Source organism: Astatotilapia calliptera, chromosome 13, assembly GCF_964374335.1.
Source record: "Astatotilapia calliptera chromosome 13, fAstCal68.1, whole genome shotgun sequence".
Taxonomy (NCBI): domain Eukaryota; kingdom Metazoa; phylum Chordata; class Actinopteri; order Cichliformes; family Cichlidae; genus Astatotilapia; species Astatotilapia calliptera.
Genome location: NC_137434.1, coordinates 32,999,132 through 33,013,699, shown reverse-complemented (window position 1 = coordinate 33,013,699; position 14,568 = coordinate 32,999,132). Strand labels below are relative to the sequence as shown.

Below are 14,568 nucleotides of genomic sequence, written 5' to 3'. Positions count from 1 at the left end.
TGGTGGTAACACTGTTGCCTCACAGCACCAAGGACCAGCGTTCAAAGACATGACCTTTGCTCTTTACATGAATTGGAAGGATTTCCATGGTAATGAATGCATTTCTATTAGCATTCAGAACTTTTGTTGGACTGATGTAATTTGCATAGGTTGGCTCGACTACATTAAGTAAAATGATTCATCATTAATGAAGTTGGTCCAACTCAAGTACATTGTTGGAATAACAGAACTGAATAATGCTAAACTAAAGCAATAATAATAATAATACATTTTATTTATAGGCACCTTTAAGACCCTCAAGGTCACCTTACAATAGCAGCAATACAATTTAGACATGAGGTCAATCAGAAAAAAACAAGCATGAAAGTATAAAAGCTGAGCAAGGTAAAAATGGACTGAGACAGAATCAGGTGTGTGCGATTCTGAATAGATGATTTTGAGACGTGATTTAAAAGTGGTGAGAGAGTTTGTGGTCCGGAGGTCTGGTGGAAGTGCAAAGTCAGAATCAGAATACTTTATTGATCCCTGGGGGAAATTATTTTTTGTTACAGTGCTCCATTTTAAACCAACATTAAGACAAGACAGACAATACGCTAACTAAGAATAGTACAATATATACATATATATACATACATACATACATAAGTCACTCATAAATAAATATCTGGAAAAGAAACATGTGTAGCTGTAGCAGCAAACAGTGTGTTAAGTGGATGCGTTGTACAGGGAGATGGCCACAGGCAGGAATGATTTCCTGTGTCGTTCAGTGGTGCTTTTCGGTAATCTCAGTCTCTCACTGAACGAGCTCCTGTGACTGACCAACATGTCATGGAGTGGGTGGGAGGTGTTATCCAACATTGTCTTTATCTTGGACAGCATCCGCCTCTCCGACACCACCTTGAGGGAGTCCAGCTCCATCCCCACAACATTGCTGGCCTTACGGATCAGTTTATTAAGTCTGTTGGCATCTGCGACCCTCAGCCTGCTCCCCCAGCATGCAACAGCATAGAGGATCGCACTGGCCACAACAGACTCATAGAAAATCCTCAGCATTTTCTGGCAGATGTTGAAGGACCTCAGTCGCCTCAGAAAATAGAGACGACTCTGGCCCTTCCTGTAAAGTGCTGTGGTGTTTTTAGCCCAGTCCAGTGGGGTTTATTGCCAAATGTTGAGCAGGTTTACAACATTAGGAAATTGCTGCGGTGCTTCAGTGCAAACATGCTGTCATAAATAGCACTTAAATAGACATGGAAAAAAATAAAAGTAGGGATAAGAATTAAAAGTGCTACGTGGAAAGATATATACATGAGTGCAGGTGGTGATCAGTGCCAAACATAGAATGATGCAGTGACACAGCGTAGGGTCATGTGTTAGTGGTGGGAACAGTCATGTGGTTATTGTTCATGTGTCCGACAGCAGAGGGGAAGAAACTGTTCTTATGGCGAGAGGTTCTGGTGCGAATGGACCGGAGCCTCCTGCCTGAGGGGAGCAGGTCAAACAGACTGTGTCCAGGGTGAGAAGGGTCAGCTGAGATCCGAGCTGCACGCCGCAGTGTCCTGGAGGTGTACAGGTCCTGCAGAGATGGGAGTCTGCAGCCAATCACCTTCTCAGCAGAGCGCACAACACGCTGCAGTCTCTGTTTGTCCCTGATAGTGGCTCCAGCGTACCACACGGTGATGGAGGAGGTGAGGATGGACTCGATGATTGCAGTGTAGAACTGCATCATCGTCCGTGTTGGCAGGTTGAATTTCTTCAGCTGCCTCAGGAAGTACATCCTCTGCTGGGCTTTCTTGATGACGGAGGTGATGGTGGGCTCCCACTTCAGGTCCTGGGTGATGGTGGTACCCAGGAAGCGGAATGAGTCCACAGAGGTGATGGGGGTGTCAGTCAGGATGATGGGGGGGAGTGGGGCTGTGTGCTTCCTGAAGTCTCGGGGCAGAACAACTGAAGCACCTTAATCATGTGGAAATCCTTTCCATTATTTTTTATTTGACAAACAGGTGTGAAAAGAAAGAGTGAAAAAAGTGTAACTGAGTCAAAAAGGCACGATGTTGGAATCATGCAGTCATGATATTCATATGAGAGCTGAGCGCACTATTCCATCTGTCTAGCAAAGGATTTCACATTGGTTATTACAAAAAGGTAACATATGGTCTATTTGTATTTGGTATAAGGTACTAATCAATGTAAAAAAAAATAAATAGATAAACAACATTATGATTAAAAATATTAAAATGAAAAAATGGGTTGGACATATCTCCTTAATCTCACACGAAATAGAAAAATATATTTCTCTAAGCAGAATATTGATCCATGTCTGCACAGTGTTATATGTTTAGAGTTGGCGCGGCTTACAGCATTACAGTGGGGACCACAGCGATCTTTAGCAGTAAAATATAAAATTAAAAATGCATACATTGTATCAGGATCTGAAAAGTGAAGTCAGTGCAAAAGTGCCATAAACGTTGTTATTAATGATCACCAGGGAAAAAGTGCAAGCATTATTAATCAAATCAACAGCTGCCTCATCATATCTGCTTTCAACTTTAGGCATTGTTACTTCCTTATGTACTGACCCTTACCTTCCTTAATGCATTGTTAATGGATAGTACAGGGCCGCTGACATACAATTGGGGTAGTTATAGATATTATGCATTTCTGAAAGAGATATGTAGCCAATATTACACTTTTTCACTTAGCAAAAATAACTGCAAATGTGTCAGACTCCTGACTAAAAATGCACTACTTGCTAATACATGAAAATGAATATTAATATAGTAAACCAAATTAAGGCAGTTGAGCCATTTATCTTGATAAAGTAACCTACAGCAAATTTATAACAAGACACAAGAAGTAAATGTAGGCTATTTTTCTTGTATACGCATTCTGTGTAATCTACAACCTACACAACGATACGTATTTAATCTAACTGTAACTGTAGAAATTAATAGTAAGTCAATCGGATCCTAGAAGTGGGTAGGGCTTAAATATCCCAGCGTCAGTGAACGCTCCCAAGGACATCGGCGGGTTGTCTCCCGCTCTACCCACATGACAGCCTTCCTTTCCTCTTATTGGCTGTTTTGAAAATACATCCCGTGAGCTCATTGGACTGTTTTAACCTGCTGCTGCACTCCAGTCATTTCAAAAGAGTCCGGGAGCGGTCCAGCGGCAGTTTGTTCGTGTCTGTAAAAAACGAGGCACAAACAGGTAATTTTTTATATTTGTCAGTACAAGTGAAATTAAAATTTTACATTTAAAAGACTCCTTAGCTAATGCGGAACATAACGCCCGACACAACGTGTCTTAGCAGTTAGCATGACATTCAAAAAAGGTGTCTTTGACGGCTAAACACTTTGTTAAGCTAACGTTAGTGGTCCTCTCTTGGTCGTTAATCAGAAAAGCTAATTTCACGACTGCTTAATATCTAACCAGCCTTAGTTACTAAAACGAGTGAAAGAGCGACGGGAAAACGTGCGAGCTGCTTAATGCAACAAAACTAACGTTTCAAAACGTCCCCGTTCGTATTTTGAGGTAGCCTGCTGTTCTGGCGAAAGGCCTGTCTGCATTACTGTAAGTGGGTAAATTAACGTGACATGAGTTTCCAGTTTGAATGATTTCCGTACAAGTCGTGCTCGATACGAACAGGCTTGTTGTAAGTTCATTTTTAGATAAAAGGCCGATCTAATATCGACACTCAACAAATGATTAGATGTGTGTGTAAGCTGATCGAAGTGAATGCAGGTCCTCGGAAGTTGTTTACGTTACAGCCTGTTTTTCTCTTTCTCCTTTCAGGCAATAATGGAAGACTACCTGAAAATAGAGAAAATCGGAGAAGGTTAGTTTTAACGTATGGTTCATCTAAATTATTCACATGAAGCTCTACAAATGTTGATACTTCAAAAATGTGTAATTATGTGTGTAGTCAAGTTTTCTTGTGCATCTTGTAATCTCTGTTTGCTCAACAATCTCATGGTTATAAAGTTGTTCTAGTGTAACTTTTCTTTTGACAAGAATTACTTTGGTAACAAGTAATGATGTCCAGCAATTTGGAAGCTGCCAGCACATTTCATCCAGTGCTCGTGCTTTCCCCCAGGTACATATGGGGTTGTGTATAAAGGTAAGCACAAGGCAACGGGGCAAATTGTGGCTATGAAGAAGATCCGACTGGAGAGTGAGGAGGAGGGCGTTCCCAGCACAGCTGTCAGAGAGGTTTCTCTGCTCCAGGAGCTGAAACATCCCAATGTTGTACGGTAAGCTCTCAAGTTCTTTGTTTGATCTTAAAATCCTTTTGGTTTTTATAACATGAGGTTTGAATTTTTATATGTACAATACTTCTCTGTATTGTCTGTATTGTCTGGTGCCCTTTGTGCAGCATGGAGAGACATGGTGTTGGTCAAACAATAGAAACTATTGTGAAGTTTTGAACATATGCATCAAGTTCATTATATAAATGCATGTGTAGCAATAGTTGACACTGCAGGATCAACAGTTTCAGTATTGTGCAGAGTGCTGGAAGAAGTCAAGTAGTTGCTGCTCAGTCACATCTAATGAGAAAATGTACACATAAAGTATGAACTCATGTGTATTTGTGTGCGTAATCCAGACTCCTAGATGTCCTAATGCAAGAATCTCGTCTCTACCTCATCTTCGAGTTCCTGTCCATGGACCTGAAGAAATACTTGGACTCCATCCCCTCTGGCCAGTACATGGACTCTATGTTGGTCAAGGTAAGTATTACATTAATTCAGTGGTGCAATAGTTGCTTGAACTCGAAGCTTTTAAATCTGAGATGGGTTACGTTTAGGGGTGGGTTTTTATAATCGATTCTGGCGTGGATAACGTGAAATCGATTCATTAAAATCCTGAATCGATTTTTTTAATATAAATTTATTTTTCCCAAAATGCCAGAATCTCAGGTGAAAGATCACAAACTTTCAATAACCACCAAACAGCTAAGACAGTAAACGAGAGCAGGAACACGGATTCTGCACAAAGACGTAAACACACAGCGCGACCCGCGGATCAGAGTCGGTGAGATGTCGCCTTTCTCACCTAATGGCACGGTCACGGTCGGGGCCGAAAGCCGACAGCTCGCTGATTCTGATGTGTCGGCGGGTCGGCGCTTTGCGTTTACGCCCTTTTTGCGCCGATTCTAAAGCTGTTAGTTTGATCTCCCTCCAAACTATATATTTTTTCCCGTTTACATACTTCTGTAAAGAAAACCTAATTTCTGCCGTTCAATACTGAACAAATGTAAACTTTTTAAAATTATGCAAAACGCTCAGCCGTGTCTCTAATAAAACCTCTGTAACGTCAGAGGTGATGTTCATGTGTTCATTAATGGTTTTCTTTCGTTTTTGATGTACTGCAGAATATTTTTATAAAATCCAGGCCAGGAAAACCTTCATGTTTTTCTTTGTTTTATCTTCAGCTACTTTGACACAAAGGCATCTGCTGTGATGCTCACACTTTTGATCAAGTCTTGCGTGTGTCAGCTTCTTTTTTATAGATACAAAAATATGTAAATTTACTGATCTGAATTATAATATTTCTGACTGTCAAAATTTCCCAGATTCAAATCCAATCGAATCGATTCGGGGCCTTGTGAATCAGAATCGAATTGATTCTAGAAATCAGTGACGATACCCAGCCCTAGTTACGTTATCAGATAATATATTACATAATTGATAAGCCAAATTCTTAAAGTTACAGTGTGCAAAATGAGTAGATTGCAGTCTCAACCCTCCCAATTCAGGTGCTTTCTGTTACATTTTAAGGTTTTGTGTCATTTGGCTGCTGGTCAGCTCATCTAAAGATCTGCTCGTTCTCCAACACTGTTTAGAGCTACCTTTACCAGATATTGGAGGGCATCTACTTCTGTCACTGTCGCCGAGTGCTCCATCGTGACCTGAAACCACAGAATCTGCTGATTGACAACAAGGGCGTTATCAAACTGGCAGACTTTGGTTTGGCTAGAGCCTTTGGTGTTCCTGTCAGGGTCTACACCCATGAGGTAAGGATCCTTGCTCACAGCTCCTGGGATATGCAGGCCACTGCATCTCAAACCATTTCTTTTACTTTTTCTTGTAATTTTAAAAACCAAGAAAATCCTTACAGATTTAGACCGACTCTGTACAGGTGACCCTCTGGGGTCGACGGGCGCATCACATGACCAATCTACGATGTGTCGCTTCAAGGCACTCGTGTTGAAAGTGAGGACTTCAAACTATGTACCAGTTTTGAAACGCCGCGTAAAACCAGAGTTGTGATTTTGCGTGATGCTTTTTCTTGAATGTTATTGTCACATTTAGCACAGGAAGAAACAGTAAAAGCATAATTTATTTTTATATTTATCATTTTATTTTTTCTCTTTTATATTTCACTGCATCATTGTTGTGCATTTTATTATTTTTCGTGATGTTTTACATTGTTAAGCACGTTGTTGGAAATGTGCTGCATGAATAAACCGGGTCAGGCAGCATTTGTTTGTGAGAGGGGAGAGTTTTAGAGCGACGCACAAATAAACTGCCGTCTGCTTTGTAATCGTAGTGGTTCAGAAACAGGCTGCAAGCGTTTCATACAACTGTGTTACAAAATGTTATAAAGTTACAAAAACAATTCATTAAACATGTTTATGGTTATTATAAACTGTCAGAATGAGACCATGAGTGTGAATCCAGACATGTGAGAATGACATCAAACAAGGCGGCGCGACTAGTTTGTAAATCTGACACGGTCACAAACAGCCTGGTATATCCTGCTTTGTGTTCCCAGGTTGTCACTCTTTGGTACCGGGCCCCAGAGGTCCTGCTGGGCTCACCCCGATACTCCACCCCCGTTGATGTTTGGAGCACTGGGACAATCTTTGCAGAACTTGCTACTAAGAAGCCTCTGTTTCATGGAGACTCTGAGATAGACCAGCTCTTCAGGATCTTCAGGTAGACACAGCAAAAACATCTTCATGTGTTTAGGAACAATAGAAGCTGAAGTTTAGTTGAACTGCTGATTTCAATTTGAATTGAGAACGACGGGCAAATATGAAGAACTGTTGGTGCGAGACAAGATGAGCTCAGCCTTTTGTGTGAGTGGGAGAGACGATGGGCTGAACCCGTGGATCTCATGTTTCCACGTGTGGTGTTCGTGTACTCACGAGGACTGGCTGTCCCTGCTTTGTGCCTGGCTCTTAAAGACTGCAGTCTGACTGTGCACACAACTACTGTGTCTGCTGTGGGGCAACCAACTCTGAGTGTAGCTTATCACTGTTAAAGGAAAGGCAAGAAAATCACAACAAATAAGTACCAAGTGTATATACAGTATGTACAGAGCTGATAGCATTGATTAGGGCTGAGGTCTGGTTGTCAATGACCTCAGCGTCCTGGATCTCCTGTGGGAGGACAGAAGCTTAAACACCTGGTGTCCTGAGTGTGTGCAGGTCCCCACAGTGATGGGTTTCCTCCAGGGAGGAAAAGAGGGGCCAGTAACGAGTGTTTTAGCCTCTGTTAATGACCCTTTAAGTGCCTCCCTGTGTGCTGTAGTACAGCTCAAGAACCACACAGACATGCAGTCGTCACCAGCTCCCTGTTCAGGTTCAGGTTTTAGATCCCTCAGTAAGTGGAGATGCTGATGGGTTATAGGTCAGCCTTGCTGAAGTTTCAGTCTGCACAGCATCACAGCAGCCAGTTCAGGCTGCTTATGGTCTGTCTGGGTAGTGGAACGATTGCGGCTGAATTCAGGGATGGTGGGCTGAAGGACTGGGACAGTGATGCACTGATGCTCTTAGTGAAGTGTGCACCTCGCACCATGACAGCTGAGCTGTGGCTTCCTTGAGTCTATTGTTCATCGTCGAGCACAGCATCACCCTCAGCTGTCACGCTGTTTCTGGTGTTGTAGTGGGTTAGGTTCTGGACTGCCTTATACATCTGCCAGGTCTCTAGCTGCGTAGATAAAAAAAGTAATTAGGTGGAACAGCAACCTCACACGTGTGATTGACATGTCACAGTTAACACATCTGTTACCTGGTATTCTTCTACATCATCACTTCATCAGGATGAAGCCTTTGAATGTAAGTGTGTGTGGTGAACAACAACACATTGTTGTTATAGCAAACATAAGTGCTACATAGCTATCTTAAACGCATAATCTGTTGTTGACTCTGTGTAGAGCCAGAGAAGTTGTGTTAGTGTTAATGTCACGTTGATGTCCTAACGTAGAGCTGACCGAGTCATTCCTACAGTTTGAGGCCGCCTGGATTGTGTGGAGAAGCAGGGATTGGTAAGATTAGGCCTGTAAGGCAGGGTTGGTGTTCACATCTCCACATTATTCTGGCAGCTCTTTAAAACAACAACAACGAGTGTGTCTGTGTGTCAGATTTAAAACAGTCTGTTTTCTCTAAAGCTTCAGCTGTAGACTGTCTTTGGTGTTTTAACACTTTGTGGCTCATGGAAACAAACAAATGAACTGACCCTGGAGTCTTTGTCTTTTTTCCAGGACGCTGGGAACCCCAAACAATGATGTGTGGCCTGATGTCGAGAGTCTGCCAGACTACAAAAACACTTTTCCCAAATGGAAATCTGGAAACCTCTCGTCCATGGTGAAAAACCTGGATAAGAATGGCCTGGACCTACTGGCGGTAAGGACAAAGGCAGCACCACAGCATGCTAATTAAACCTGGAATAGAATAGAATAGCCTTTTATTCTCATTGTACAGCAAAGTGTGACCAGAGGGAAGCAGGTCAGACACCTGGTCACCTCACCTGGTTTCCTGAGGCTGGAGGTGTTTCTTTCTGTCCTCGTGACAAAGTTGTGATGGTGATATTCAACCAGGCTTTTTGAAAAGTATCTGTGTGGGTGCTTCACTATTGTTTGTTTTAACTCGACAGTCATGTAGAAATACTTGTGTCCCTCCCACGGGCCCCACGTATGATTGGTAGGAACTACTTTTTCTTCCGCCTTTCATAGTGAGATGTGAAATGCAGCTGTACTGTATCACGGCTCACGTGGGACTGAGTTGACAGTAAAGGCTGATTGTGAGTGTTTGCTCCATGTTCATGGAGAACGTGGAGCTTTATCACAGCTCTCTATACTTCAGTGTTATGAAGGGCATCATTTGAAATAAACTGCTTTTGATTTTCCAAACACATGAAGCTTTTGTACAAAGTGTCAGATTAGAATCAAAGACACTAGCTTGACTTTTACTTGGTAACAGATCAGAAAGGAAATCAGTGTCACGCATCATCGGGGCTTCAGAGGTCACCGCCATCATGGGCTGCACGTGGTCGTTAGTTTCTGCATGAACGTGAACATTTATGGAGACATCAGGTGGAAGAGCTGCTGTAAGAAACCAGGACACACGAGCACCTATGAAGCTTTACACAACGATGTGAATGCTTAATCAGTGTTCACATGAATAATGGAGCAGTCCTTAGCAGGTGACGCCACATCATTCAACTAGAACAACATGCAGGTCATTCGGTTAGACTCGATATCCATTTCCTCGTCAGAGGACTCATCGGAGGGCTCCTCTGTGTCTGACTGTAATGAAAAAATTAATAAAAATGCAAATGGCCTCATGTTACAAACATATTTTATGAGGAATACCTGGAATATGAATATATTACAACTTTTTATTTTAAAGATTTTGAAGAAAAACAACACGTGGGGTCATTTTTGTGCATCTATGGGTTAAAACTTACATTTATGTTAATTAATGTACGTGCGTACACTGTGCAATGATATTTTCTCAAACTTGCTCATATTTGAATGAACGACAGGCTAATTGCAAAGGAAAAGCACACAAAGTAGCGCACTGCAACAACAATAGGTCTTTCACGTGGAACAGCGAAACGCATTTCATTACGCGGGCATTTTGTCGTATCACGGGCAAAAATATTGCCGTTAAGTGCCTTCGTAACTTACATTTTTGGTTAAATGGGGTCTTCGTAAGCCGGGGTTCCACTGTATGTTTGTCTTGTTTCTATCTTGGAGGAATTTTGACCCACATTTCTTTACAGTGTGGCCTCAGGTAACTAAGATCAGTGAGGATTTGTTATTGCACAGCGGTCCTAAGGTGATACTGCAGTACTTCTATCGTTACTGTCCTGTTGCCTCCTGTTAGCCGAGCTTCAGCTGTGAGACAGGAAGCAGCCATGTGCTGCTTTTGTTTCTGCCCCACATTCTGCTTTACCCTCAAAATTAAATCACATTAATTCAAAGAAATCAGTGATGATATTTCTTTGTATTTATTCAGTGAAGTTTGTCTTTGCCATCAGTAGCTTTTCAGTTTAAACAAAGTGAATTTCCTGATTTGAAGTGTTTGCCCTGATGATGGGGGTGTGCAGGGCTAGCAGAAGCAAATGGATGATTGTTGTTTTAGATTTCAAGTGGTTGTCGTGAATTGTGAAACAGCACGGCAGCATGCGCCGCGCTTTGCAGTCGCAGTGTGTTTGTTTTTCAGAGGTTTTCATTTTTTGCCTTGTCTATGTCACTAAGAAACTAGTCACCAGGATCGTTTCTAGCATTAATCAGAATCAGAATACTTTATTGATCCCTGGGGGAAATTATTTTTTGTTACAGTGCTCCATTTTAAAACAACATTAAGACAAGACAGACAATACGCTAACTAAGAATAGTACAATATATACATATATATACATACATACATACATAAGTCACTTATAAATAAATAGTTGGAAAAGAAACATGTGTAGCTGTAGCAGCAAACAGTGTGTTAAGTGGATGCGTTGTACAGGGAGATGGCCACAGGCAGGAATGATTTCCTGTGTCGTTCAGTGGTGCTTTTCGGTAATCTCAGTCTCTCACTGAACGAGCTCCTGTGACTGACCAACATGTCATGGAGTGGGTGGGAGGTGTTATCCAACATTGTCTTTATCTTGGGCAGCATCCGCCTCTCCGACACCACCTTGAGGGAGTCCAGCTCCATCCCCACAACATTGCTGGCCTTACGGATCAGTTTATTAAGTCTGTTGGCATCTGCGACCCTCAGCCTGCTCCCCCAGCATGCAACAGCATAGAGGATCGCACTGGCCACAACAGACTCATAGAAAATCCTCAGCATTTTCCGGCAGATGTTGAAGGACCTCAGTCGCCTCAAAAAATAGAGACGACTCTGGCCCTTCCTGTAAAGTGCTGTGGTGTTTTTAGCCCAGTCCAGTTTATTGTCAATGTGTACTCCAAGGTATTTATAGTCCTCCACAATGTCAACACTGACCCCCTGAATTGAAACAGGGGTCAAGTGTTTCCTATATTATAGGTCAGCAGTGGTGACACAGCACAGTATTCCGTGTTAAAGATGTTAACCTGGAGCTGGTGCCAGTTTCCAGTCCAGGAACTCCTGCATGTTCAGGTTTAATCGTCTGTTCTGGTCTCGTCTCTGTAGAAAATGCTGACCTACAACCCCCCCAAACGGCTCTCTGCCCGTGAGGCCATGACGCACCCTTACTTTGACGACTTGGACAAATCCACCCTGCCAGCTGCCAACATCAACAAAATCTGAAGTGCATACTGACTTTGCTTATTGACACATACCATTTGTGACTCTGTAAATATGTGTATGTGTATTTGTGTGTCTGTGTGAGGAAAAAGTGTCAATCTTTAATAAAACTGCACTTTTTTTCTTTTTTCCTGCTCAGTTATTTGGACCTAATGTCTCGTTCTTTCCAACATCATGAAACGCGGCGGTGACGGTCAGGGTGTCTTATTTAAGGTTACTGAGTTTGCTTCACGGTAACTATGACGGGAAAGACACATTTCCCCATGTTACACTAAGTACGCCGTACTCACAACACCAATTGTACTGTGAGTAATTAGAAGTACTGTGTAATGTTATGTTAATCTCTGAGAGAACAAACAATTTCTCCCTCATACATCTCGAGGGGACACTTCCTGTGGATCTTTGGGGTTTTCTAAAGAAAAGGAGACTCAAACATTGTGCTGTACTTAAGGTGACTCATGCTGTGCTGTAAGTGTTCATGTTCAACTCTGTGTTAAATAAGAGCTTTATTTGAAGTTATAGTCGATGCATACAATAATCTGCAGCACACAGGCTCATCTCTGACGAGGGAGACGAGGTGAGTTTGTATTAAATGTAAGAACTTAAACATTTAACGCTGAGCGTTTCAGTTCAGGACACGTTTGCACTCAAACACCTGCAACTCAGCTTTGTGTTCATCTTTGTAACTTCAACACTTGTCTTTCAGTTGTGGGCAAAGGTCCCCAAACTTAGACTATCTTCACAGGCTCGTCCCAGCTAATAGGACGGTCATCGAAGTCATGTCCACCTGTACCTGAACTGAAGAGTTTGCAGCTGGCTCTGTGCTACTGTCCTGCATTAAAAACATAAAGAATAGGCCGACTGTCATAGGAGAAACTTGGGCTACGTTCACTCTGCGGGTGAAAGCGCATCAAATCCGTTTTTTCTGACCCTCTGCGACCCATCTATCCCATCATGGTGTGACAGTGTGAACGGCACAAATCCCATATCTTCAAATCCGACCGGGGTCACCGTCGTATGTGGTGCTGAATCAGATACATATCTGATGTTTTAGAAAGCGACTGCTGTTTGATGGTCATGTCGCATTAAATCCGTCTTTTACGTCACTGACACAAGACAGACGCCAATTATCGGCGCCGGAGAAGACATCACGAACGCTTCCTGACCATCCGGTGAAACTGTTGGGAAGACAACGCTGGAGAAACGTGAACATTTTCTTTGTTCTGTATAATCTGCAGCTATCCTTCGAAGCACCGCTCCTCTAAAACAGCAATAAGGATCATTATTAGGTTATTTACATTATTATGTCAATAACAAAATAACTTAAAGCAAAAATTGGGAAACGTAAAGTCCAAAGTCTTTATATTAAGGCCATCAGTCAAACATACTGTTGCTCTGGGTCTAAACAGAGCGCGTTGTGTGTGACGTCTTATTTTGCGCATGCGGCCGCTTTGAGCGTTCACACTAGAGCGCGTTTGCTGTCGCATTTTATTTGTAGTGTGAACGAGCAGACAAAAAAATCTGATTTGAGCATCAAGACCTGCAGAGTGAACGTAGACTAAAATCCACCCCTGGTGACCATGAACTGGAGAATAGTTAAAAGAATGATGCTGCGTGGACCACTAGGCTGCACTCACACCCAGTGTTGAAGTGTGTTGCCGTGTTGTGTGGCGCCATGTGTTCAGTTGATGTGAGGAGAGGGATAAAGCAGGAGTGAGAACTAAGAGCTCCGTGTTGTCTGTGTTTACCTCCACAATACATGTAAAATCGAACCATTCGTTATCCTTGGAGAGCCAACGAGCATTACGACTGGACAATACTGAACTCGTTTACTAGTAAGTTGTAGTAATAAGTAGCAATATCGACTACACTCACTGGGCCTCAGAGCTGCCTGAATGTTTTACAGGTTAGATCAACCGTGGTGGCATGATGATGGCACCGTGCAGTTGCTGCAGGCTGATCTACAAACATCCATGATGCAAATTTCCACTTCTGTGAACCCCCGAGGATGGTTGCATGGGAAATAACAGCTCGGTCACAGTCAGAGATATTTCAGTGACCTGTCTTGCCCATTGTGACCGTTGGTTTCAGACTCAGAGTACTTTATTAATCCCAGAGGAAATCATGGACGACCTTTGAATCTCAGGTTTCCTTGATTGTGCCTAAATGCAAGTTGATGCTGTATGATCAGATCATTAGATTGTGTTCAACATAGTTGTAGATAGAACTCACACAGTGGATTTAACACTTTATAATATTTACAGACTGTTACATTCGCTGTGTGTGAGGCCAGCCTCCCAGTGTGCTAATGGGCTACACTGATTGAGCATCCTTCAATTATTGACACTACTTTCAAATATATTCAGAAAAGTGAGTTAATGCAGATCTCTCGTGCGTACCAAGGACATATTGGATCTAACCTTTTCACGATAAGCCACAGAAAATTCAAGTATTTAGGCAAACAGGTCATTTTAAGGCTCTGCAATTAAGTCTAAAACTAGATTTGGACCACTGGAAGGCTTCGCCTCTTTCAACTCTATCAAGATGTTCGTACTTCCTAAATGTCTTCATCTGCTTCAAAGTACAAATGTCTTGCAGTTGCCCAAATAATGGCTGGCCAGTAAATGTTAGAGTATTTCTGTACTGGGTGAAGAGGGATCCCATGAGCCCCAGTCAGATGGTACAGGAAGGAGCTTCAGGTATACAAGCCAATCTCAAACCACACACTCAACCCAGTTCAAACTGGGAATCAGTTTAGAAGAGCCTTTAACTTTACTGGGTTGTGGTTAGCTGCAACAGTAACAACAAATGTTTACCCTTCTGTAACTGATGATGCATTCGATATGTGACCGGTCACTGCAGGTACTGTAGACCATTACAGCCTCAGAGACCGAGGAAATGTTCCTCCCACTGAAAAGGCTACATCCATTAAAGATAGAACTTAGAAGAACATCTGGTTTCTCATGTACCACCTCGAGCTGCAATCCCTAACCTTAAAGTTACTTTAACATGTCCGTCATCATCTGTAAACAGCAGCATCAAGAGCGCTCTCAGCACTA

General features: G+C 42.4%; 1 protein-coding gene across 1 annotated transcript; it reads left to right on the top strand.

The window, feature by feature from the left end:
- The first annotated feature begins 3,013 nt into the window (after positions 1 to 3,013).
- cdk1 (cyclin dependent kinase 1) lies at positions 3,014 to 11,651 on the top strand. Its single transcript, XM_026190852.2, has 8 exons — positions 3,014 to 3,207; positions 3,793 to 3,835; positions 4,094 to 4,250; positions 4,604 to 4,727; positions 5,843 to 6,013; positions 6,775 to 6,938; positions 8,488 to 8,629; positions 11,396 to 11,651. Exons 2-8 carry the CDS (start codon positions 3,799 to 3,801, stop codon positions 11,510 to 11,512), a joined length of 912 nt encoding a protein of 303 aa, XP_026046637.1. The 5' UTR covers positions 3,014 to 3,207; positions 3,793 to 3,798; the 3' UTR covers positions 11,513 to 11,651.
- The last annotated feature ends 2,917 nt before the right edge of the window (positions 11,652 to 14,568 follow it).

Excerpts from the sequence above, each read along its gene's own strand:
- cdk1 (XM_026190852.2), top strand. The coding sequence starts at position 3,799 with ATGGAAGACTACCTGAAAATAGAGAAAATCGGAGAAG. Across the intron at positions 4,728-5,842 it reads TGGACTCTATGTTGGTCAAG|AGCTACCTTTACCAGATATT; the intron begins GTAAGTATTACA and ends AACACTGTTTAG. Across the intron at positions 8,630-11,395 it reads ATGGCCTGGACCTACTGGCG|AAAATGCTGACCTACAACCC; the intron begins GTAAGGACAAAG and ends TCGTCTCTGTAG.